This window comes from Nyctereutes procyonoides, unplaced genomic scaffold (genome assembly GCF_905146905.1).
Source record: "Nyctereutes procyonoides isolate TBG_1078 unplaced genomic scaffold, NYPRO_anot_genome, whole genome shotgun sequence".
Classification (NCBI taxonomy): domain Eukaryota; kingdom Metazoa; phylum Chordata; class Mammalia; order Carnivora; family Canidae; genus Nyctereutes; species Nyctereutes procyonoides.
The window spans coordinates 43,609,804-43,634,502 of record NW_026575051.1 but is presented as its reverse complement, the minus strand read 5'-3'; the positions used below and the strand labels follow the sequence as shown (position 1 = coordinate 43,634,502).

At 34.0% G+C, this 24,699-nt stretch overlaps 1 protein-coding gene and 1 non-coding gene across 6 annotated transcripts in view; one reads left to right on the top strand and one right to left on the bottom strand.

Moving 5' to 3' along the window:
• The window catches only part of DOP1A (DOP1 leucine zipper like protein A), a 107,908-nt gene that overhangs the window by 46,444 nt on the left and 36,765 nt on the right, over window positions 1-24,699 (bottom strand). For 4 of the 5 annotated variants that reach the window (XR_008665037.1, XM_055329676.1, XM_055329679.1 and 1 more), the window contains exons 3-11: window positions 22,698-22,879; window positions 17,832-18,002; window positions 14,294-14,483; window positions 10,838-10,936; window positions 5,385-5,484; window positions 4,519-4,628; window positions 3,255-3,363; window positions 1,991-2,111; window positions 426-545 (exon numbers count right to left, since the gene is read on the bottom strand). Coding sequence is in view for 4 of the 5 variants with exons in the window: in XM_055329676.1 (XP_055185651.1) it covers window positions 426-545; window positions 1,991-2,111; window positions 3,255-3,363; window positions 4,519-4,628; window positions 5,385-5,484; window positions 10,838-10,936; window positions 14,294-14,483; window positions 17,832-18,002; window positions 22,698-22,879 (1,202 nt within the window). In the remaining variant the exon portion in view is untranslated. The remainder of the gene's footprint in view (window positions 1-425; window positions 546-1,990; window positions 2,112-3,254; window positions 3,364-4,518; window positions 4,629-5,384; window positions 5,485-10,837; window positions 10,937-14,293; window positions 14,484-17,831; window positions 18,003-22,697; window positions 22,880-24,699) is intronic. The other variant, XM_055329678.1, reaches the window with a different exon arrangement.
• Window positions 15,158-15,277, top strand: LOC129513232 (U5 spliceosomal RNA). The gene has a single exon (XR_008665194.1). It is a non-coding gene; the product is annotated as a U5 spliceosomal RNA (small nuclear RNA).

Below are 24,699 nucleotides of genomic sequence, written 5' to 3'. Positions count from 1 at the left end.
AGGGCTTTTATCACTCACCAGTGACAAAATGGGCAAGCTCTAGGAGTTTAAAAACACAAGAATCTCCAAGGAATTTTTTGTTATTAAAAGTGGGAATCATTTTGGTAAAGTATACTGAGGCAGCAGCCACAAATTTGTTATTTTCTTAACAATGAAGAAAAACTGGATTACTATAAACTGGAGAGAGAAAATCTTTCAGCTATGTTGGTGACTAAATACCTTGTTTTCTAAACTCCTTTTCAACTTCAAAAGCATATGATCAAAGGTTCTAAGTGACATGACAGAGCCAGATTATGGCTACTAAATAATTAATAGTTGTCAGTAGTAGTAGAATATATAAAAGAACATTCTTTTCGTTACACTCAAAAACTTAAAATCGGCTTTGGATGCTATTAAATTAAAATGAATGAAACAGTTTAACATACCTACAACATTCTTCAAACCAACGTGCAACGTAATCCCACATATAGTAAGGCTCAAAGGAATTAAAAAGAAGGTTGGCAGTTTTAATCAGCTCTGCTGTTTTCTTATTTTCCCTTAATTTACTAAAAAAGGAAAAGAGAAACAAACAAAAACTAAGAAATATTAACATTTATTTTTTCAGAATTAAATTTGAGTACAATGTTGTTAGGACAGTACATATTCCTAGGTATTTGCTAGAACACTTGCTAGTGAGAAAATTGCAACAAATAATTTTTATATACTGACACTCTATTACTTTGTATGTGGTTACTTTTCCAAAGTCAGGTTTTCATAACTCAAATGTATGGATCAAGATCAGAAATGAGCCTTCGAGAAGAAAAAATAGCTGTGCTTCCAGCAAAAGAACAAGTTATTTTTGAACCCTGAGGACCTGTTATTTGGCACTACATTCTTTTATTTCCCTTGAAAATTATTATTCTTAGCTGAAAAACAAAATAATACCGTAAATTGCCCATTATTACTAAAATTCCATCAGGGAAAAAAAAAACTTATTTCAAGTGGGGGTCCTCTGGCCTATTAACCACCCACTTTCCTATCATCTCCTGCCACCTTTCCTAACAGCTAAAACAGTTGTTTTTATTTATAGTGCGGTACTATCAATAGCACAAAAGACTCACTGAGTATGCTATGGGGCAATATAGATTATCAGGCAGTGTAAAGAATGAAATCGGGTACCAGGGTAGTCAATATTAACTTCTCAAACAAAAAGTACAGGGATATTTATCAGAAATCAGAAACTGTCCTAAAATGTTTTAATATGTAAAACTGTGTTTTAGGAAAGCCCAGGTTTTCTCCAAAGCCTCACTGAAGAGACACAAATGGAATGCAAATTATGTAAAAGGAACTATAGTCTTGAAACCTTTGTTATAATGACAGATGAGACTTTATGGTTATGACATTGTCAACATGAATCTACCACCGGGTTAGAGAAAAGGATATGCTAATATTACATGACTTTCCCAGGCATTAAAAAAATACTTATTTGTATATATACCTGAAAGAAGAAATAACCATAACTTGAAAGAAAATTGTTGAAATAACACCTGGTGCCCTTTGATTCATTTAACTCCAAGTTCAATCTTTTTCTGAACTGTGATTTGGTCTCCTGAGTGTGTTGAGTAACCAAGAGGCACAACCCCGCCCAAACAACCAGGCCCAGTACCAAGCAAGGTACAATTTCCATTACTAACTGGCATGTGGCAGTTAATCTCCTTTGAGTTTGGAAAGTGTGAATAAACTCCCTGGAATCTTTATCTTCACATTAACTGCTAAAACTTAGTATTCTAATGAGTTAGATTGAGAACCAACCCTGGAACGTGGTGGTTCTACTATAAAATGCCTACTTCAAAGATCAGCACAGTTAATCATGAAAGTTCATATTGCCAAAATACAGTAGTATTTAAAATCAGATACTCAGGAACACAAATTTCATAGAGCAGTGTCTACTTCATGAATATTAATAAATAAGGACATTTTTGTATCCATGCTTAGTTTTTTGCTAATCCACCTGCTTAACTGAGCATGATCCTTGCTGAAGGGTGGTTCCATTTGAAGATCCAATTCTGCTTTGCATTGAGAATATAATGTTCTAAATACTTCAATTAGGACATCTTCCAGAATTACAGGTCCTAAAATTAATATACATATTAAAGACAATAATTAATTAGCATTGACAAATCAGGATTATTTACAAATTGGCCTGATTATAGGATGCTTTAAAACAACTATTTTGAAAAAAATAATTTTTTCTAGAAGCTACATTAAACTTCACATTTTGATCTGAACAAATGTTTATTTAACAGATTGACATTCTAAAAATTATAGAATCAAGCAAGTGTGTTTTGGCAGTTAATAGCAACATCCTTGGAAAAGTTATTTAACTTCTCTGAGTTTTGGTTTCCTTGCCTAGAATGAGGATGATACCAAAATTACAGGGCTGTTACAGGGTTAGGAAAAATTATTTATAAGGTTGGTAGCATAGTTCCTAGAATATATTGAGTATTCAATAAATACTTTTATTATGACTGATATTATTTTAAATGATATGAAAAAAACTTAACAGATGCCAATCTCCCTAAAAAAATTTCTGAGCTTCATCTATTATCACACAACAGCTAAAAATAAATTATCAAAGCCATCAATACAACTTGTTTTTATATTTAAAACTTTGCATTTTTAAGAGTTGATGAGAAGACATACATATTTGCTAAAACATCTACATATAATTTAATAAAACTACCCATTTTATATTTCATTTTATTGTTTCTAATATTTTTGGTTTTTCTTAATTTCTGTCTCAGGTGCCATAATGAACTTCCTAATAGACCTAATATCCGAGAAATATACAGTGGAGAAAGGGAGAACACACAAAACAAAGGGGACATGGGGAATTAAGCTGAGAGAGAGAACCTAGGTATCTTTTGTTCAAGTACTTGAATTTTGTGAACTATAAGACAGTCATGACAGATCATAGATGCTTCAGTTAACTTAATCAGGATTAAGAAGAGCTTAGATAGTATCTTTAAAATGCCTCTTCCATTACATACATACATTACCTACATAGTACAAGGAAAAATATGAGAATAAATGGGTTGGGTATATACATTTGTATCTTCTTAACGTTCTAGAGTTAAGAAATTGTTGAGAACCTGTATTTGAAGGCCACCTCAAAATACAGCAATTTCTCTATGTCATGACTTTGTCTTACTTTTATTATGAGGCAGTACAAAACAACCACACATGATCTTACGCCCTAGGACAGTATATATTACCTAGCTCAGGTTTGTCAAGTAAACTGATTAAAATACGAAAAGGTTTTAGATCCTGCATTAAAGTGCTCTCTTCTCCAAATCCATTCACTTGTAAGATCCCCACCATTGCCTTTAAAAAAGAAAAAGGATATTAGTCATTTAAATAAACAGATGCAAATACTTTTTTCTTAAGGAAAAATTTAAATACGACCATCTGTAATAGAGATTTACACCTATTGCTTTTCTGTGCTCCTTTGGCAGCACATATACATCTATTGCTTTTCTTAAGTTCTTTCACTGAAGTTAGGTTTTTTCCTCTGCTAAGGGGGAAAAAAGTTATATTCATCCATCTTGAGAAAAAAAAAAAGAGTGCTTACATTTCTCTAGAAAAAAAAAGTGGAAAAGTTAAAAAAATCTAGAAAAATTCATGAGTTACTTTAACTTTTTGCCTAAAAGATAAAAATGTTTCTATTTAATATAATAGCATCATCAACAGGTCTCATCAACATACAGGTACTGTATGGCATAGTACCATGACAGCATCTGCTACTATGCAATTGTCTTCCTACTGGTAACTCAAAACTGAATTCCTATAACCTCACTCACTTAAAAATGCTTCAGAAACCATGTATTTACTGTTTGAGTTACCTTGAATATCTCATAATCACAATAAAAATAATAAAAAATAAAACTATGGCTCATTTTAACTTTCCCATTACAATAGTAATTTTACCACATTTAGATTCCTTTTGCAACCCAAATTTCCAAGAGGCTTCAGAGGAAATAACGCAGGTCCTAGCTCATTTTTGGAAGATCTCCAATTCATAGGGCAGAGAGGTGAGAAGCTGAAACTATGTATTAATAAAGTCATAACAAAGTAAAAAAAATCTGTACTTAAATGGAAGTAAATCTAAAGATTACTTACCCATTTTATTGTAATCATTTGCTTGTTATAGTCAAGTTAGGATATTTGTGAGCCTTGTCTCCACCCTTCCATGACAAACTAATTCTTTTTTTTTTTTTAAGATTTTATTTATTTATTCATAAGAGACACAGAGAGAGGCAGATACCTAGGCAGAGGGAGAAGCAGGCTCCATGCAGGGAACCCAATGTGGGACTGGATCCTGGGACTCCAGGATCACACCCTGAGCTGAAGGCAGGGGCTTAACTACTGAGCCACCCAGGTGTCTAGACACACTAATTCAATTAAGACAGGACCTTACATTTGTTGAGTAACTCTACTGATCAGGGAGTAACCAAAAAATAAAGTGAAAGCATTTATTACCTGCACCAACAATTCTTTTGAAAAGGTAGTGAAATAGTAAGTGGCATGTTCTTCAGGATTACTGTGTCTTGTGCTTCTGGGTCCTATGATAGCACCGTTGTTATCAAAACCTCCATGGAAACAAATAGCAAAATAAATTAAAATGGAATTCTCAAAACTGTTGTTCACTAAAGACCGAAACAACAAATATCTCAAAAACAGCACCAAACACTTACCAATTAGTAGCCCAATCAATGTCAGCAAGAGAGATCATTTTAGATAGTTTAATAAAGGGAAACCAATTCAATATGTAAGTATCATAGTATTCCAGCATTATCCTGCCCTTTTTTTTTTTTTTTTTAAATCTTACAAACAGTGAAATAGCTGAAGAGTCAGAAAATCCAAGTTAAGATATATTGTATCTTTTCATTCTGGACAGTAAGGAGTTGTGAAGACAGGCTAAACACTCACAAAAAGTATGGAAGAACAAAAAACTTACTGCTTGAGTGGGAGATTGCTAAGGAGCCATGTGTGGGACAGTAGTAATAGTTCTGATTCTTTTGATGACTTCAAAGTTTTGAAAATTATGTTATTACTTTGGTTATTAATTTATCTTGCTTTGTCTACATATTCACAGTATGAAAGCCTCAACTTATAAGTGGAAAAAAATCTTGTCAAAGAAAACACAACTTGTGGGTTAAAATAGCCTCTCTTAAGAAGATTTTGAAATTTCTTCAAATAATAGACAATACCATTTATATTTTTTTATTGTCTATTCAAGCAAACTATTAGTTTCTTTACTTAGGACATACACATAACTTGATAATATTTATGTATGGTGAGTTTCTATCTTTCCTCAGCTAGGACAATACACACCAAACACCTACCAAGAAGCCATGCATAAAGTCTTCGGTTCAGGGACATATCCCTCCTCAATACCACATGAAGGGCTGCTGACAAGATCCTGATCATATCTGGTCGAGTGGCCTGAAAAAGTGAGAAATGTAGTTGTACTTAATCACATATAAAAACACATTCCTTTTTTTCCTCTTTAAAAAAATACTACCTTGCAATAAACTCAGAACATTAAGGCTTATGAGGTAGTTTTATTTAAGATTCATTTGACTTTTTGAACACAGGAATGATTACTTCCATTTTATTGATTCAGAAACAGTAAGAAAAGGTAGCACAGCTATTTAGCTGCATAACTCAATTATTTCAATCTCCAGTTTAAAGTTCTTTAACCTATCCAATATTAGTAAGATTTGACATAAAACAAACAAAAAAATGGAGCAAAATGGAAAAGATTCAAGAAAATCATATGCATTTAGTCTTTCATATTCATAGTGGTGTCAACTGGTAGTAATTACATTAGAAGTTCACTATCTTCATCAATTACAAGTCTTTCATTTCTTGACCTCTTAAAAATTTTTATCTTGTAGTATTTCAAACAGATAGTAAAATACAGAAGGCAATATAATGCTTTTGTACCCATATCCAGCTTTAACACATCTTATTTTTCATTTTACTCCAGCTCTTTTATAAAGAGAAAATTCATTTTTTTCTTTGCCTTTCCTAATAGTCTTAATTAGATGTTCAAAAAGTGATTTCCTAATCAAGGTCTGGTTTTAGCTAAAAGAGGTAAGGTTAAAAGAAAGATAAAAGGAAAGCAGCTAATTCAATAGCTGTTAATCTTAAGAATATTACTAGATAGCTACTTAATAATAGTATTTTGGAATCTGAGCATTAGAAGGTAATGTCGAGGGATGCCTGGGTGGCTCAGTGGTTGAGAGTCTGCCTTTGGCCCAGGGCGTGATCCCAGAGTTCTAGGATCAAGTCCCACAACGAGCTTCCTACATGAAGCCTGCTTCTCCTTCTGCCTATGTCTCTGTCTCTCTCTCTGTGTGTCTCATGAATAAATAAAATCTTAAAAAAAAAAAAAAGCTAATGTGGAAATCAACTAGTCTAAGAATCACTCTAGAATAAAAAACCAGAGCCTCACAGGGCCTAAGTACTTCATCAAATTCAAATTCAAGTACCTGGTTAGTGCCTCACCTGAATACAGAGAAGTGATTTTTTTTTTTTTTTTTTTTTTTTTGGAGAATAGACTTCTTAATCATAGACTTGTCAACTTTTCACTCTTTGGTCCTTGACAGTACTGGAAAAGGATTCACTCAGCTTATTTGTTTTAAAGGAATGTTAGAGAAATAATGGAGATGTTACAGAACACAGATCATCAATAGCTGAAAAACTATGGTCACTCATCTGAACATGAATGCCTTTTATTCATCTAAGCAAGTCTCAAAGTGTGGTCCCTGAAGTTCTGGGGATTTCTAAAATCCTTTCAGTAGGTCCCCAAGGTAAAAACTATACCCACAACAATATCAAGATGTTATCTGCCTTTTGAAATGTGTTGACATTTGCTCTGATTAAGCAATAATGAGTAAAACTGCCAGTACCCTAGCAGGAACAAAAGCAGTACAGCAGTGGCATCTACTGTACTTGTAGTCATGGTATTTTTTACTGCCATGTACTACTTCAGCAAAATTAACAACAACAAAAAAGCCAGTTTCACTTAAAAATGCTGTCGATGAAGCAGAAAAAGTTTATTTTATTAAACACTAGCCCCTGAGCATAAGTCTTTTAATATTCTGTGTAATGAAATGGGGAATATACACAAAACACTTCTGACATATACTGATGTATACATGATAGATGTCTTGAGGAAAAAACACCTGTTTACATGTTTGAATTGTGAGATGTACTACCAGTAATTTTTTTTTTTTTTTTTTACTGATTACCACCTTTGCCTGGAAGAGGGACTGATATAAACTATGATTACTCAGGTTTCAACACCTGGCAGATATTTTCTCAAAAATAAACAAAGTGAGGCTGTCACTTTAAGAAAAACAATTAATATTCATCATTACAGATAATAAATTTTGAGCTTCCAAGAAAAAATTAGAATTTTAGTTTTAAGATTTTATTTATAAATAACCTTTACACCCAACATGGGGCTCAGACTTAACCCCAAGATCAAGAGTCACATGCTCTAACAACTGAGACAGCCAGACTCCCCCAGAAAATTAGAATTTTGGCAAATCTGTATTTGGCTTGAAAGCTTCCCAATACCTAAAAAAAATTTACTGATGAGATCTGTGGTAGTAGTGAGCAATGTGATAGTTTGTTATTGTGTTAATCTTTGGAAGATCTGTATAATTCAGTAAACTAACATTTTCAAATAATCAATCATGATGTTACAAAAGCATGTTTGTGGGCACTGGGTGGCGCAGTTGATTGAGCTACCGACTCTTGACTTCAGCTCGGTTCTTGGTTCTTTATCTCAGGGCCTGAGTTCAAACTCTACCTCATGCCCAGCAAAAACCAACCAACCGAACAAATAGAATCTTGTTTGGGTAAAAGATGCATTCAACGTACAAGACAGATCAGCAGATTTTCATGAAACAGAATATGAAAAGTTCATTGATTCGGTTTCAGCTTCCATAATACAACTAATTTTTTTTTTAAACTATAGCTTATTGAGTTTTGGTGTAGTATCGAAGAATATGCTTCTTAAACAACAACAGACTGCTGAAACACTCCTCCCTTTTCTAATTACATATCAGTCAGAGCAGATTTTTTCCATATATTTTAACCAAAAGAAAAAAAAAATGGATTGAATGCAGCAGATATGAGCATTCTGCTCTGTACTGTGGGACCAGACATTAATGAAATTGCAGAAAAATAAAACAATGCTACTCTATTCACCATTTTTTTTAATGTGTTGGCAAAGAGTTACTTTCATAAAATGTTATCTATGCTAACGTGATAATTGAGCCACCCAGGCATCCCAGGATCCTCAATATTTTTAAAGAGTATAATAGGGTCTCAAAACCAAAGCATTTGAGAACTGCTAATCTAACATCAGATATGAAGATTACAGATATTTTAATAAAATGTTGAAAAGGACTAATGTCTTGGGGCACCTGGGTAGATCAGCTGGGTAAACATCAGACTCTTGATTTTGGCTTAGGTGATGATCTCAGGGTTGTGGAATCAAGCCCTGTCTGGCACCATGTTCAATGGGAGTCTGCTTCTCTGCATGTGTGCTTGCTCTCCCCCTCTCTCTCAAATAAATAAATTTTAAAAAATTTTTAAAAAGTACGTATGTCTCCCTAATTTTATTTTAAAAAACCACACACACACACAAATAACTTTTTTTTTTAACCAGAAAAAAAAAAGGGGGAGAGAGAGAGAGTGCACATGTTAAGGTGCAGAGGGAGAGTGAGAGAAGTGGACTCCCTGCTGAGTGTGGAGCTTGACACACCCTCAATCTCAGGACACTAAGATCACAACCAGAGCAGTAATCAAGAGTTGGTTGCTTAACTGACTGAGCCACCCAGGTGCCTTCCCCTCCCCTCAAACTACTCTAAAAAATAAGAAGTCATTTCTTGATTACTGTTGACATAACCACATATTTCTAATACGGAAAAGAATTCTCAAAGGTGTAAGTATTAGATATTAGGGTCAATTTTCCATGAAATAAGTAAAAAGAGTCTACAAACACTAACTGCTGAAGTTATTAATAGTAATCACTTTTGGGACAATATAATGAAGGCTCCCTTAAGTTACAATTAAAATCAATATTTGCTTAAAATGTATTATGTGCAAGATATAGAAAGAGGAAAAGTGGGGAACAAATATGATTTTGTCTTCATCAATATTCTCAGGTAATTTAAAAATTTGGTACAGTAATGGGGGAAGTATTATAATGGGCCTTGGTAGGATATGTACTTTTAAAAAAACATTAAACACAGCTATTGTTTTATAATACAAATTATAAAAGGTAAGGCTTGAGAAAATCTTGGCTGGTAGGAATACAGAGGTGGTAGAGTAAGAAAGTACTGAAAGAAATCAGCTAAACAAAAGGTTGAGAAAACACTGGTCTAATGAGATTACAAATTAGGTTCTTCCCAATTTAAGTCTACTATGATTTAATCCCTCCCATCTTGCTGAATCACCTATCAGTGACAAAGACAAACAATGTTGAATGCTTGGAAGGGAAGAAAAGAATGGGAAAGTTTAAGAGTAAAAGTCAGTACACTTTTTTTCAATAAAGACCCAGATAGTAACTATTTTAGGCTTTTGAGCCATATACATCACTTTAGCATATTCATTTTCTTTTATGGGTTTTTAAAAAAGTCAGACTCCTTATTACCTGATGAGCTGTTTGCCCACTCCTATACTGATAAGTTTAGACCACTCCGACATCCCAGCAGGTGTTTCTGTGAAAAGCCAGAGGCAGAATAAAGGCCTCTGGTTTAAGGATGGAAAATCTCAAAAACAGAAACTGCGGATAGTTTATGTACTAATTGGGGACAATATAGGCAATGAAGTATAAAATTCAATTATTAATAATTCAATTTCAACTGAATAAAGTAATAAAGAAAAATGTGAGCTTGGCAGATCATAATGAAAACTCACTAGTTATCTACCAACCGTAGTTCTTACAAAACTCCAAAATAGTAGTGTTTTCTGCTAATGACTTTTTAGAAATAAATATGCTTTTCCAAGGCAGAAATTCTCCGTATCTAACTACTTTTGTTCTTCAATTCTGAATGTTCATACATTGTTGTTCTACATAGCTCACCGAAGTTTAGAACTCAAAAGAATTCAGACCATTTCTTTAAAAATGAAGAGACTGATAATAAATTAAGTCCCGCCAATGAAACACTTCACTCATGATTTGTTAACTGTTTTCATCTGTAATAAAAAAAAGTACTAGAGAATGTCACAGTGACTGAATATCTGGCTTTCAAAGAGCCAACTCTGCTAAGGGTCTGACATACATCATCAAATTGTCAAACCAAGTAAAGGTAAATTTCATCAGAACAGAGGTAACAGCTTGGTAGAAGGCCTGGGTCTCAGAGTCCTGCCTTACTTAGAACCAGCAATGATTATCTCTTGTTTTTTTTTTTTTTAATAGGTTAGAATTTTTAAAGATTCTATGAAATAATCTGTTTCAATTCCCTGTGTTCCTATGCAAATCAATAACCCTTTTTCTTCTTTTTCAAAATTCTGACAAATTCTACCCTTTAAAAAAGGAACTTATTCAGGGCATCTGGGTGGCTCAGTTGATTATCTGCCTCTCAATTTCAGCTCAGGTCTTGATCTCAGAGTCGTGAGTTCAAGCCCTGCATGAATTGTACATAATTATGTATTGTACTTACAGTTCATAAAACAAAAGAATTCAAGTTAAATTCAATTTAAAAAATAACTATGCATCAGGAATCTATGATTTTCCAAAGAATTCCTCATATTAATATTATTAATGTTTTACCTGACTCATATGGAATGGAAAACAGAAGAGTATGAGGTCCAGTGTGCTTCTCTGCACAAGTACACTTGAGTCCTGCACCGAAGTACTTACTGCTTCTACCTGAAATAAGAGAGCCTTTAATATATATTGTCTATTACACTGGGAAAGATTTACCATGCAAACAGAATGCTTCATTTTCTCCAACAAATACTTCTGTATGCTTCTTTCTTATCGCTAATTAAATGTATTTACATTATTTTGATAGGTAAATATATTATGATGGTTTAGAAAAAATTAAGGCACACACAAGAGTATACAGCAAAAAGTTCTCTCCCATATTTGTCCCCAAACTACTCAATTTCCTTTTTACATGCAACGAGCATTACTAGTGAATATTTTCTGCAAAACTAAGTAAATAGGAGCACACATGCATGTATCTCAGATTTTGCCTTTTTTTAAACAATATATTTTGGAGATCTTTCCTTAACACTACGTAAAGAGCTTCATTATTTCTTTATGGACAAAGAAATACTCTATTTCATAGATGAATCCTAATTTTTTAATACGCTCCTAATGATGGATATTTATACTATTTGTACATATTTACTATCTTAAATAATGCTGCAATATACAATACACAGATATACAAGTATGCTTGTAGGATAAATCTAAAGTAGTACTGCTGAGTCTTTGGGTGTATGTATTTGTAATATAAATAGTGTAGTGCTTTCCATTAAGGTTATATAGATTTATATTCCCAGCAGCTATGTGTAACAATTTCTGTTTTTCCATATTTATCTATATTTTTTTTATTTTTGCCAATCCTATTTATGAAAATTGGTATCCTGGTGTAAATTTTTATTTCTATCATATGCAATGTTAAGCATCTTTTCTTATGTTTGAGTTATTTTTATTTTCTTTAGGCTAATTATCTGTTCAAATCCATTTTTCTACTTATTAATATTTATTATTATATTTTGAATAATATGGAGGATAGTACTCAGGAATATGTTATAAATAGTTTTCCAATTGTGACATTTATTTTTAAAGAAATAAAGTGATTTGTTTAAAATTTCTATTAAGTCATTTAAAGGAAATGTAACAGTATGTTTTAAAATCTGCAATAAAAATGGTATAGTCATTTTGGAAAATAGTTTGGCAGTTTCTTATAACCTTAAACATATACGAGAAGAAACAGGAATAAATGTCTGATCTTGGATTAGACACAATTTCTTGGATACTATCTAATACCAATAGCACAAAGATAAAATAGATAAACTAGACTTGATCAAAATTAAAAATTTTGTGCTTCAAAGGACAGTATCAAGAAAATAAGAAGATAGTCCATAGAATGGGAGAAGATATTTTAAAATCATATATTCAAGGGTTTAACATCCAGAATATATAAAGAACTCCTACAACACAACAACAATAAAGAGGAATAACACAGTTTAAATAATGGGCAAAGAATCTGAAGAGACATTTCCTGGAAGAAGATATAAAGATGCCAATAACCAGAAGAAAATATGTTCAATGTCATTAGACATTAGGGAAATACAAATCAAAACCACAATGAAATAACACTTAAACGTGCTAAGATATCTATTATAAAAAGACAATAACAAATGTTAAAAAGGATGTGGAGAAATGGGAATCCTTATATGTTGCTGGCAGAAATGTAAATTGGTGCAGTCACTTTGGAAAAGTTTGCCAATTCCTCAAAAAGTTAAACCCAGAGGTACCATATGATGTAGCAATTCCACTACTAAATGAAGTGAACACCTATGTTGACACAAAAACTTACACATGAGTATTCAGAGTATTATTCAGAATAGCCAAAAAACCTATCTGACAGATATGTAAATTGTGGTATCATCTATACTACACACTATTATTCAACCATAAAAAGGAATGAAGTATTGATACATACTTCAATATGGATGAATATTAAAAATATTAGGACAAGTGAAAGAAGTCATTCATAAAAAGCTATATAGTGTATAACTGCATTTGTATGAAATGTCCAGAATAGGCAAATCTATAGAAACAGAAAGATTAGCAGCTGCCAGGGGCAGAGGTGAGGGAAAAAGGTGGTGTGATTAATAACTATGGGGTTTCTTTTTAAGGTGATGAAAATGTTCTAAAAATTAGATGATAACTACACAACTTTGTGAATATACTAAAAACCCCTGAACTGTACCATTCAAAAGGATACATTTTATGGTGTGTGAATTTTATCTTAATAAAGCCGTCATTTAAAAAAAGTTAAATGTACCTTTACTATATGAACCAGAAATCCCATTCCTAGTTCCCCAAGAAATAAAAACATATGTCTCCACAAACAACTGTATGCAACTGTTCACAGCAACTTTATTCATTATTGCTCAAACCAGAAACAAATGTTCATTAATTGGTAAATGAATAAATAAACTGCAGTGCATTCATGCAAAATGATTCTACACAGCAATGTAAAGGATCATGGATATGTGCATACCCGTGGATGAACCTCACATGTGTTGCAAAAAAAAAATGAAAGAAACCAGACTTAATGGCTGATACTGTATGATTCCATTTCTCTAATATTCTGGAAAAAGTACACTTTAGGAACAGAAATCAGACCAGTATTTGTAGGGGCCTGGGAGTGTAGGGGAAGAGAAGTAACTACAAAGGGGCACAGAAGAACTTTTTTGAGTGATGTAAATAGTCTTTACCTTGTTCATAATATTGGTTACTTGATGGTAGACATTTGTCAAATTCATACAACTGTACACACAAGATGTTTTCAGTATACGTTAATTATAATTTAATAAATGTAACCAAAAATCTGCATAAAAATTTCAGTCATTTCATAATCAAATGAGAAAAAAAGTACAGAATGATTAACCACAATTTTTTAAAAACACTTTTCATAATGACCTTTGAGGGTTTGTTTTTTACTTTGCTAATTTTCACAGTACAGCACTCTACAGAGATAAAAGGTTTCCTTCTGTTGTTAATCTAGAAATTAAAAAGTATAAGCAATTGATGTAATTTTTTTGGTATTATCTTGCACCATCTCCTTTGGTACTATATCTTCTTGTACAAATCCCATTACAGAATCCAGCTGTTGCTTTGTTAAAAATCCATCTTTCCTATGAGAGCTGTGACTGAGTAGAAGGTCTCTTTTGGAATCATATAATTAACGTGGCTATATTAACAATGGTCTTATCAGTTAGCAAAATGGTAATAAAGACCATTTATTTGCTTGAATAACCGATGGAAATAACATATAACCTATAATTCCATTTCCATGAAAAAAATATTTTGAAACTTTTAAAAACAATAATTAGTGACTAATTTGGTCTTTGAGTTTCCTTGATGAAAAATATCTCCACAAAAATAGGAACCCTGTTTGTGGTACAGTTCTCACTATTTGTCTGGAATAGTGTGCCTGGCTCTAAAGAAGTATGTTATGTGATCAACCATATATAGACGTACCATTAGCTCAATATCACTGCCAATTATATAAAGTTGATCTTCCATGGAAAGCTTCCTGTTCAAATGGGCGAGAACGTATGTGATTCCTGGTAAACGTACAGCAGGACTGGTGAGGAGACTACCCCAGAGGGCACTATAGAAGGCTGACTGGTCCACTGCAGCAGCAACCTTTTCCAACAAGGTGTTTGTTCTGAGGTACAAAACAAAGTGGCTTAAGAAGACACGCATTTAGTTTCACATTGTTAAAAAAATTCTTCTTCTCCAGAAAGTATGAAAGCATTTATGCTGTAGTTCTGTGCTTTGCCCTGGAGACAAGTGTGATAAACTAGAAGTGTATACTTCAGAGGACTAGATTTCAGTCCTGGTTCCCCCATTTACTAGCTGTGTTATTTGGAAAAGTCAAACTTTCTTCAGTTGTATGTCCTAATTTGTAAAATGAAGATAACAACAACAAAAATGCCCCAAGTCCTATACATCTCTAATAGTAATCCTACAGCAGAATATATTTTGTTTAATTTCTATGAAATTCTTTTTTTTTTTTTAAAGTAGGCTCTACACCCAGTGTGGAGCCCAACATGGGGCTTTAACTCACGACCCTGAGATCTAGACACGAACTGAGATCAAGAGTCAGACATTTAACCAACTAAGCCACCCGGGTACCCCTCTATGAAATTTTTTTTTAAAGATTTATTTATTTGAGAGTGAGAGAGCAAGCACATGTTCACATGTGCACAGGGGGAAGAGCAGAGGGAAAGGAAGAGAGAGAATCTCAAGCGGATTCCCTGAGGAGCCCAACAATCTGGGGCTTGATTTCATGACATGAGATGAGATCATGACCTGAACTGAAATCATGAGTTGGACACTTAACCCAGTGAGCCACCCAGGTGCAATAAATCTTTCGCCTTTTACTAAAGATTTCCGTGGAGAGCCACCCAGGTGCACCACCTCTCGTTTTTTTTGTTTGTTTGTTTTTGTTTTTAAGGAGACTCCATGCCCAGTGTGGAGCCCAATGTAGGCCTTGAAATCAGAACCCTGTGAGATCAGGGCCTGAGCTGAAATCAAGAGTCAGGCACTTAACAAAATGAGCCACCCAGGTGATTCCATCCCCACCCCATGAATTCTTAAAGGTTATTTTTCCAAATGTTTCCTTCTCTTTGAAATCGTATTATGTAATTCACAAAATTTAAAAAGTTTGTTGGAGATTCTAGCAGGGGAATATAGGCTAATCATTTATCTCTGACCAAAGAATGGTCCTCCTCTATTGTAGAAGGTTGCTGCTCTGATCAAGCACACAGCTTTGGGAGGGACACACCTGGAAGAGTGAAGGAAGGGGACACCTGCCTACTCAACCAGGTCAGCTGAATCAACCCTAGTTATTATGGGGTGACAGATGTCATAGCCAGATTGCCCTCATATCCTGTAATTCATTAAACTTTGATGAATCAGACCTCTAACAAAATTATTGCTTTAGTAAGGATTATCTTCTAAAATAAATTACTTTTGATTTGTTTCAAACATAGAATAACATAATACACAAAAATATATTACATTGTAGTACAGTAGAGTCAGAATCAAAAGAACCTGATGATGTGCTTCTACTGTTTACTTGCCATGTGACCTAACCTAACACTATACTCCCTTCTGGCCTTAATGTATCTATGGCTTAAAAGAACATGTTTATAAATACCTTTATTAGAATTTGTGTGGAATAACTGTTAAAACACAATGCTATGGTCTGAATGTCTCCTCAAAAGTCATGTTAAAACCCTAACCCACCAAAATGATGACATTAGGAGAGATAGAGCCTTTGGGAGGCGCTCAAGTCATGAGGGTGAAACTCTCATGAGTGAGATTTGTGTTACTATGAAAGAAAACCCACAGAACTCCATAGTCCCTTCCACTGTGTGAGGTCACAGGGAGGAGAGTCCAGTTATGAAACCAGGAAGAGGGCCCTCACCAAAACATGACTGTGCTGATACTGATACTGGACTTCCAGCCTTTAGAACTGTGACAAATTTGTTGTTTATAAGCTGCCCAATCTGTGGTATTTTGTTATTGCATCTTAAATAGAAGACACATAATGAGATACACCATAGATACTACATTCATAAAAATCATTATGTCAAAATTTTAACTGTATCTAGCAGACTTATAAAGTATTTCCCTTAGAATATAACAATTAGAAACAAAGCTGATTTATACACTAAATGAAATATCATGTTTCTAAAATTGTAAGGAAACAAAAGAAAATGATAAGTTTTGAGACAAAAAAATAGATTTTCTCCAAGTAGGTTAGGAAGGTAATCCAGTATTTTCAGGATTAGATTCTTACTATATTACAGGAATATATAACCACAATAAAAGAGAGTAGCTGGTCAATGTACCAAAGTAAAGTATTTAAATTTAAATCATTAAATGTACTCATAAAATAAGCTTGGCATTTTCTGTTTTTTTTTTCCACCTGAATTTATAATTTCCTTTTTGGTAGGAATATCAGTAACAAGCTATTAAAGATAGTTAATGCTATCGTGCCCTGTCTATAAACTTTCTAAGAAATAACACACTCCAAAATAGATTAAATGATTTTCTTTAAAAAGTTAAAATATCAAGAGCATCATGTCAATAGTTAGCAAAACAGCACTGTACTTGGTATTAGGTTCTTTTCCACCACTAATTATTTACTTATTTATTATTATTTTTTAATTAATTTATTTGACAGAGAAAGAGACCACAAGCAAGGAGAGCAGCACAGGGAGAGGGAGAAGCAGGGACCCCATGACGCAGGGAGCCTGATGCATGGCTTGATCCTGGGACTCTGGGATCATGACCTGAGCCACACAGGTGACCCACCACTAATAATTTAAAAACTGTTGGCATATGGCCCAATTTCCCATTCTTTTATTAATTTAAGTTCCTATATTTTGATTATTATTTTAAATTATGGGTTGCAATTTTTTTCATGACTTAAATGTGCTATGCACGGGACTAAGTGATTATTACAACAGAATGCACTATGTATAATGTTTGTTTTGTAGATGAGGAAACTGAATAAAGTTCTCAAATGGTGAAAAAGCGTTCCTAAGCTGTCCAGTCTATCAAACCAGGATTTTTTTTTTAAAGATTTTATTTATTCATAGAGACACAGAGAGAGAATGAGAGGCAGAGACACAGGCAGAGGGAGAAGCAGGCTCCATGCAGAGAGCCTGATGTGGGACTCGATCCAGGGTCTCCAGGATCACACCCTGGGCTGCAGGCGGCGCTAAACCGCTGCGCCACCGGGGCTGCCCCAAACCAGGATTTGAACCCAGTCCCTCGGCCTCTCAAGTCTGTGCTCCTACTACCTACCTACATTTTCATTGTAATATACAAACTAAATATACTACTTTTTTTTTTTTTTTGGCTATAGAAACCTTCAGGTCATATACTGAAATGCATAGAATAATTAGTTTTTATGACGTTAAAACATTAATCCGAGGATGCTTGCTGATAAATCCATGATTTTGATCGCTTAGCTGCACCACCAGCAGTCCTGCCTTACCTCTCATAGTACTCCGATCCTTCTTCTAAGCCAGGCAGAATGCCAGTTAGCAGTCCTTGTAGACCAGGCTTCAGGGTCTTACCCAAAGGCAAGTAATATATCTCGTACAGACTCAGCAACGTTGGCTTCACAGACATGGCAGCATTTGCAAGAAGAGGAAATAACCCAGAACTGTTTCCAAAAATAGAAACAAAAGGGAGTGGGGAGAGGCACATTAACTACAAAGTATCAATTCATATATATATATATATATATATATATATATATATATATATATATGAATCTTGATTTGTATTTTGAGGAAAGAAGTACTACTGATCAGCTCAAAATGCTATCTATATATTGATGACTTCTACATCCATTTAACCAATCCAGGTCTCTCACTTAAGCTTCATACTCACAAACCCAGGAGCTACACAGTTATTTCACCAAGTCTTCAAATTTCACAATTTCAAAATATGGCATCACCATCCATCTGGCTGACCAAAAATCTATACATTTAGGAAGATCCTTGACTCAAAATAATCTTCTTCATAATCAATCACCAAGTTTTCTCTCCAAATCATTCTTCTAGATATTTTTTGAATATTATAAATTATCTCTACCAGACTTTTCCTTAGAAGACATAACCATTATACAGAGCTCAGTTATCATGACTTACCAGGTATTGTTTCAGTATTATCCTGAAGCACTTGTTGTCAGTAAAACCTTTCATTAGTTTCCTATTGCCTTTCAGATAGTTTAGTTTAATGTAGCTTTTAACATTTTTTTAAAAGACTTTATTTATTTGAGACAGAGAGAGAGAGCGTGCAGGAGCTCGAGCATGTGCACATGCTGGGAGGAGAGGCAGAGGGAGAAGAAGCAGATTCCTCGCTGAGCAGGGAGCGAGACACAAGGCTCCCATCCTAGGATTCTGAGATCATGACCCAAGCGGAAGGCAGATATTTAACCGACTGAGCCACCCAGGCACCCTACTTTTGACATTTTTTGACATTTTGTTACTACATACCTCTATACAGCCCACATAAACTTGCCAATTTTGCTCTTGTACCTTCCGCTCCAACTATACTGAAGAAATTCCTTTTCAAGTTTGTTTAGAACCTTCCATGCTCTTTTTAGTATCCAGACCTTTCCACATGCTGCTCTGACAGGTTCAATTCCATATTCCCATACTTACATCTTTTTTTGTTGCTTGGCTGACTCCTAGACTTTCAGGAATTAACTTAAGCTATTTCCTTGAGGAGGCCGTAGGCTCCCTATTTTGTGTTCCTATAGTACCTGATACTTACTGATTCTAGTAAGTAATTCTGTATTTATAGAGAAATTCTAACAGGTAAAGCTGTAAGTATCAGAAAGCAAGGGACCATGACTATCGTTTTGTTTCTGTATCCTAAGGCCTTAGCACCAAGTCCTCTTGCATTTAAGTACTTAACAAATACATTAAGAATCTCTTGCTCCTAGTTTATATAATAAATAGAGGCCATCAAGACAAAACTCCCTTAGTTTCACACTTTTCTGCCTCCAATTTTAGGTAGTCTGATCCAAATTTACAGTTGAAGCTTCCTGAAAGCTACCATGCTCCAGAAGTCCCAGGGCCAATGCTGGCCTTTGCCAGGGCTGTGCTTCATCCATTCCCCGCCCCCGCCCCATAACTTCTCTCTCTCTCTCTCTCTCTCTCTCTCTCTCTCTCTCTCTCTGTTTCTCATGAATAAATAAATAAAATCTTAAAAAAAAAAAAGGAAAATCTACCACTCCTGAAACTAACAATACACTACATATTACTTAAATACCAGAAACCATAAAATTCTTAGAAGGAAACATAGGGGAAGAGCTCCTTGACATTGGTCTTGGTAACGAATTTTTGGATATGAAATCTAAAGCAATAAAAGCAAAATAAACAACTAGGACTACATCCAACTAAAAAGCTAGTGCACAGTAAAAGATGATCAATAAAATGAATAAGTAATTATGGAATGAGAGAAAATATCTGCAAACCACATATCTAATAAGGAGTAAATATCCAAAATTAATATAAGGGACTCATTATCTCTCAATACAAAAAAACCTCAAATAGTCCAATTAAAAAATGAGCAAAGGATCTGGATTCATATTTTTCCAAAGAAGATATTGGAATGGCCAATACAAACATGAAAAGTATTTAACATCATTAATGATCAGTGGAATAGAAATCAAAAATGCAATGGGGTATCACCTCAAAACTGTTAGAAAGGCTATTATCAAAAAGGCAAGAGATAACAAATGCTGGCAAGGATGTGGAGAAAAGAGAGCCCCCTGTATGCTGTTGGAAAGAATGCAAATTGATACAATTATGGAAAACAGTAAGGAGGCCCTTCAAAAAATTAAAAATAGAAATACAATATAATCCAAAAATCTCACTTCTGGATATATACCCTAGAGGAAATGAAATCATGATCTTGAAAAGATATCTGTACTTCTATATTTACTGCAGCATTATTTACAATAGCCAAGACACTGAGAGATGAGTGGATAAACTGTCACACATGCTTATGCACACATAAGTGCACACACACACATACGTGCACTCTGAATGGAGTATTTGGTCATAAAAAAAATGAAATCTTGACATTTGTGACAATATGGATGAACCTGAGGGCATTATGCTAAGTGAAATAAATAAGTCACACAGAGGAAAACAAATATTGTATGATCTCACTTAAATGTGGAATCTAAGAAAACCAGCTGCATGAAAACAGAGTAGAGATTGGTGGTTGCCTAGGTGATGGGGGGAGGAGAAGTGGGTGAAGCTGGTCAAAGGTACAAACTTCCAATTACAAGATAGATAAATTCTGGAGATGTAATATACAGGATGGTGTCTATAGTCAACAATACTGTATTTAAAGGTTAAGAGAGTTGACCTTAAAAGTTCTCATCATAAGAAAAGAAATCATAACTGAGGTTATGATGGATGTATTGACTAAACTTATGGTAATCATTTCATAGTATGTACATATATCAAATAATATGCTGTATGCCATAAACTTATACAATGTTATAGTCACTTACATCTCACTAAGGATGAGAATTTCACAGATATATGAAAAAAAGAGAGAATGAGTGACCTGGAAGTTAGGTAAGAGGAAATTATCCAGAATACCACACAGACAGACAAGAGGTTTTAAAACAAGAGAGGATAAGAGATGGGAGAGCCAGAGTGAGAAGATCTAACACATGTTTACTCATAGTTCTAAAAAGGGGAGAGAGAACAGATGGAGTAAAGGCAATTTGAAGAGATTCAGAATTGATAAAAGTCACTAATTCATAGACTTAAAAATCCCAATAAATCCTAACCAGGATAAATAAAATGATACCTCCCTTAAATACATCACATAAAATTATGGGGTACTAATGACAAAAATGTGGAGGAAAGGCTCTTACGGATAAGGTAACTAGGTAAGTCTTCTCTGAGGATTTGATATTTAATCAGAGACCTGGATTAGAGCATCACAGGGTGAGGGAAACAAAAAATTAAGGAAGAATAAATAAAAGAACTGTGTCACAGAATGGAGTAATTTGGATGGAAAGTGGGAGGAGCTGTAGGTAATTGACACAGGCAGGACCAAAGTATATAAAACTTTAGAAGCCACAGTAGGGACTTTGAATTTTACTTCTAAGTAACAGGAAGAACTCAATGGAGGTTTTCCCAGGGGAATGACATCTATTTAATGTATTAAAAATTTTACTCTGGTACTGTGGGGAGAAAGGGCACAAAAAGATAAGAACAGATATTACATGCATGCTAGGAGGCCAATGACAAAGAATAAGCTAGAGATAATTTACCTAAGAGTAGATGCTGCCAGTCAGGGTGAAAGAAGTAAGTGCACTGGAACATCTATCAACAATAGCTAAGATTTATTGAGTACTTCTATATGCTGCACATTGTTCTAAGCACTTTATACATATTTACATTTTTAAATCTATTAACAATCCTGTGAAACTGGTAAACTTATTCTCCTTTTGCAAATGAGAATACACACAGAAGTGAAGAAAATGATCCATGATCAAAGAGCTGGTGAGTGGTAAAGATAAACCATTTTGATCCCACAGCTTCTGTTCTTTACCATTATGAGACCTAGCTTTTAGTGACAGAAGGTACATGAGAAGAATATGGGCAAAAGAAAACAAGATATTAAGTGTAATCTTTTGGATTCTTGTATAAGTGGATGGAAAATGATGCCATTTACTGAACTTTAGTACACTTGCAGAAGGCGGGGTTTATAGAAAATGAGTTTAGTTTGGAAGAGGGTGAGCTTCAGCTGCTTTTATAGAACCACACAAAAAGGGTGAGTAAGCCAGAAGTTTAAAGCAGAAGCCAACACTGGTGATACTGAGTTGGGAGTCAGCACTTAAAAGAATAAACCATGGATGTGGATAAACTTATCCAATAAAAGAATACAAAGTGAAAAACATAAGACTAAGCAAGCTTTAAGAAATTCCGTATGCCCATATGAAGACTGAAAAAGTAACCTGCAGAATGTAAGCCAACAGAAAAAAAATACTTCAGGGAAAGAATGATTAACTACATTGAAAGCTACTAAGAGATAAAGGTATCTTATTTTTTCTCATCATTGTCCTTAAGTTTAAAAAGGCAGATAGCCGTATAGTCTCAACAATTCTAAACAAAAACTTGCCATAAATGACAAAGAAAAAAAAAAACTTAAAGGAATAGCCTAAATTTTTCTGAAGCATTTAACTATCAAAATATTTGACACTGATCTAAAAACTTCCATTATTAAGGAGTTTTCAATATTTTAGTCTTTACTGCATAAAACATGAAACAGTTGAAAATATTTTTAATTTATATATAAATAATAAAATTATTCTTACCTGTATAAAAAAAGATCTTTGGCAAGTCTCTTAGGACCAATGATTTTGAAGATAATTTCATATGTTTCAAGTGCCTTTCGATGAACTCCACCTGGTAAAGCTGGATGTAGGCATTGAGCTAGGCGTTTGCCTATGGTCAGCTTTTTGGGTACTACTTGGTACTTTGCATTATTTTGTAAAACCTTGAAGAAAACATTGTAATTCAGTTGAGGAAAACAAAAATATATCTTTTATTCCCATTTTCTAGCACAGAATTATCAAAAATCCTTATAGGACTTCTTTAGGCTCTAAATATTTATAAAGGATGCCAAATTACTCTTGCCTCAGTCAATTATATCTATCAGTATATGCCAATATTTAAAATTAAAACTGAGGATGTAAAAAAATTATTTTGTTAAAAACTAAACCCACCACATAGTAACAGAAACAGCATTTTTATGTTAAAAAAATCACAGTATTTTGCCAACAAATTTATTCATAAAAGAAGGAAAGGATTTAGATTTTTGTTGATCTCTAATGTCAGTCAGCCTTAAATCTATTTTTGATATGCTGAAAGATATGAAGGAAATTGGATCTCAACATAAATATGTAGGTGGAGGAGGGATAACCATTGCTTTAGTATATCATATGATAGCAAGGAATTCTAATGCTTAAAAGAATCTACTTAAGATTATAACTGCCCATTTGTTTTTGCTAATTTAATTTCCCAAGTGGACCAAATACAACTAACTGTATTTATTCAAACATAGTATTTCTTTAGAGATGATGGTCAGATCAGAATTTATAGACAATTCTATTTTATAAACCACCCAAGGAGATTTGTTAAACAACAAAAAGAACTTTATAAGTAAGTTCTTCAAAGTATTAAAGTGTTGATAGAACACTACAGAATAAACACTCAGAATAAAAACAGTATAATATGCTAGAATTGGAATTTATAAGAAATATAAAAAGTCATTTATTTTACAAAAAAGAACAGAAGTTAAAATACATAAAATGACCCGCCAAAGGTACCACAATAGAAAAGTCAGGACTAGATCTCCCAAATCAATCATTCATTCATTCATTCATTCACGGCACAGAGAGAGAAGCAGAGATACAGGCAGAGGGAGAAGTAGGCTCCCTGTGAGGAGCCTGATGTGGGACTCGATCCTAGGACCCAGGGATCATGACCTGAACCAAAGGCAGATGCTCAACCACTGAGCCACCCAGGTGCCCCTAGATCTCCCAGTTTATAACAAAAGTAAAGGTTTGAACTGAGGTCCAATTAGAGATACCATTTTCAATGTTCTTCCAACTACAATCTTTTAATTCATTGGATGCAAAGAATGTAAATAAAATTAAATCTATAAATGAAAAGCAAGTGAAGGGTAAAACACCAGGAATAATACAGCTATGAAATATATTTTTCAACTAGCTACTTCTAGTTAACAAAATATTAATTTGAATTTTAAACACAAAGCCAAGAGTCAATATTTACATATTTTAATTCGTTTTTTTTTTAATAATCTCCACACCCAACGTGGGGGTCAAATTCAAGATCCTGAGATGAGGAGTTACATGTTCTTCCAACTGAGCCATCAGGCACCCTAATATTTACATATATTTTAAGGAAAAGTATAATTATCTCTGCAGAAGAAAATTTAATGATCTATAACACAAAATGTTTTAATGAAAAAACTATTAATACCAAATTAAATTTTAAAAGAAGAGTAAAATATAGCATCATTTTTTTAAAGGATTTTATTCATTTATTTACAAGAGACAGACAGAGAGAGAGAGAGAGAGAGAGGCAGAGACACAGGCAGAGGGAGAAGCAGGCCCCATGCAGGGAGCCCTACGCAGGACTCGAGCCTGGGTCTCCAGGATCACACCCTGGGCTGAAGGTGGTGCTAAACCACTGAGCCACCCAGGCTGCCCTATAACACCATTTTCTAAAGGCATTTCTGAATTGAAAAACTTGTATAAATTTAGTATATTAATAAATGATAAAATTTTATAT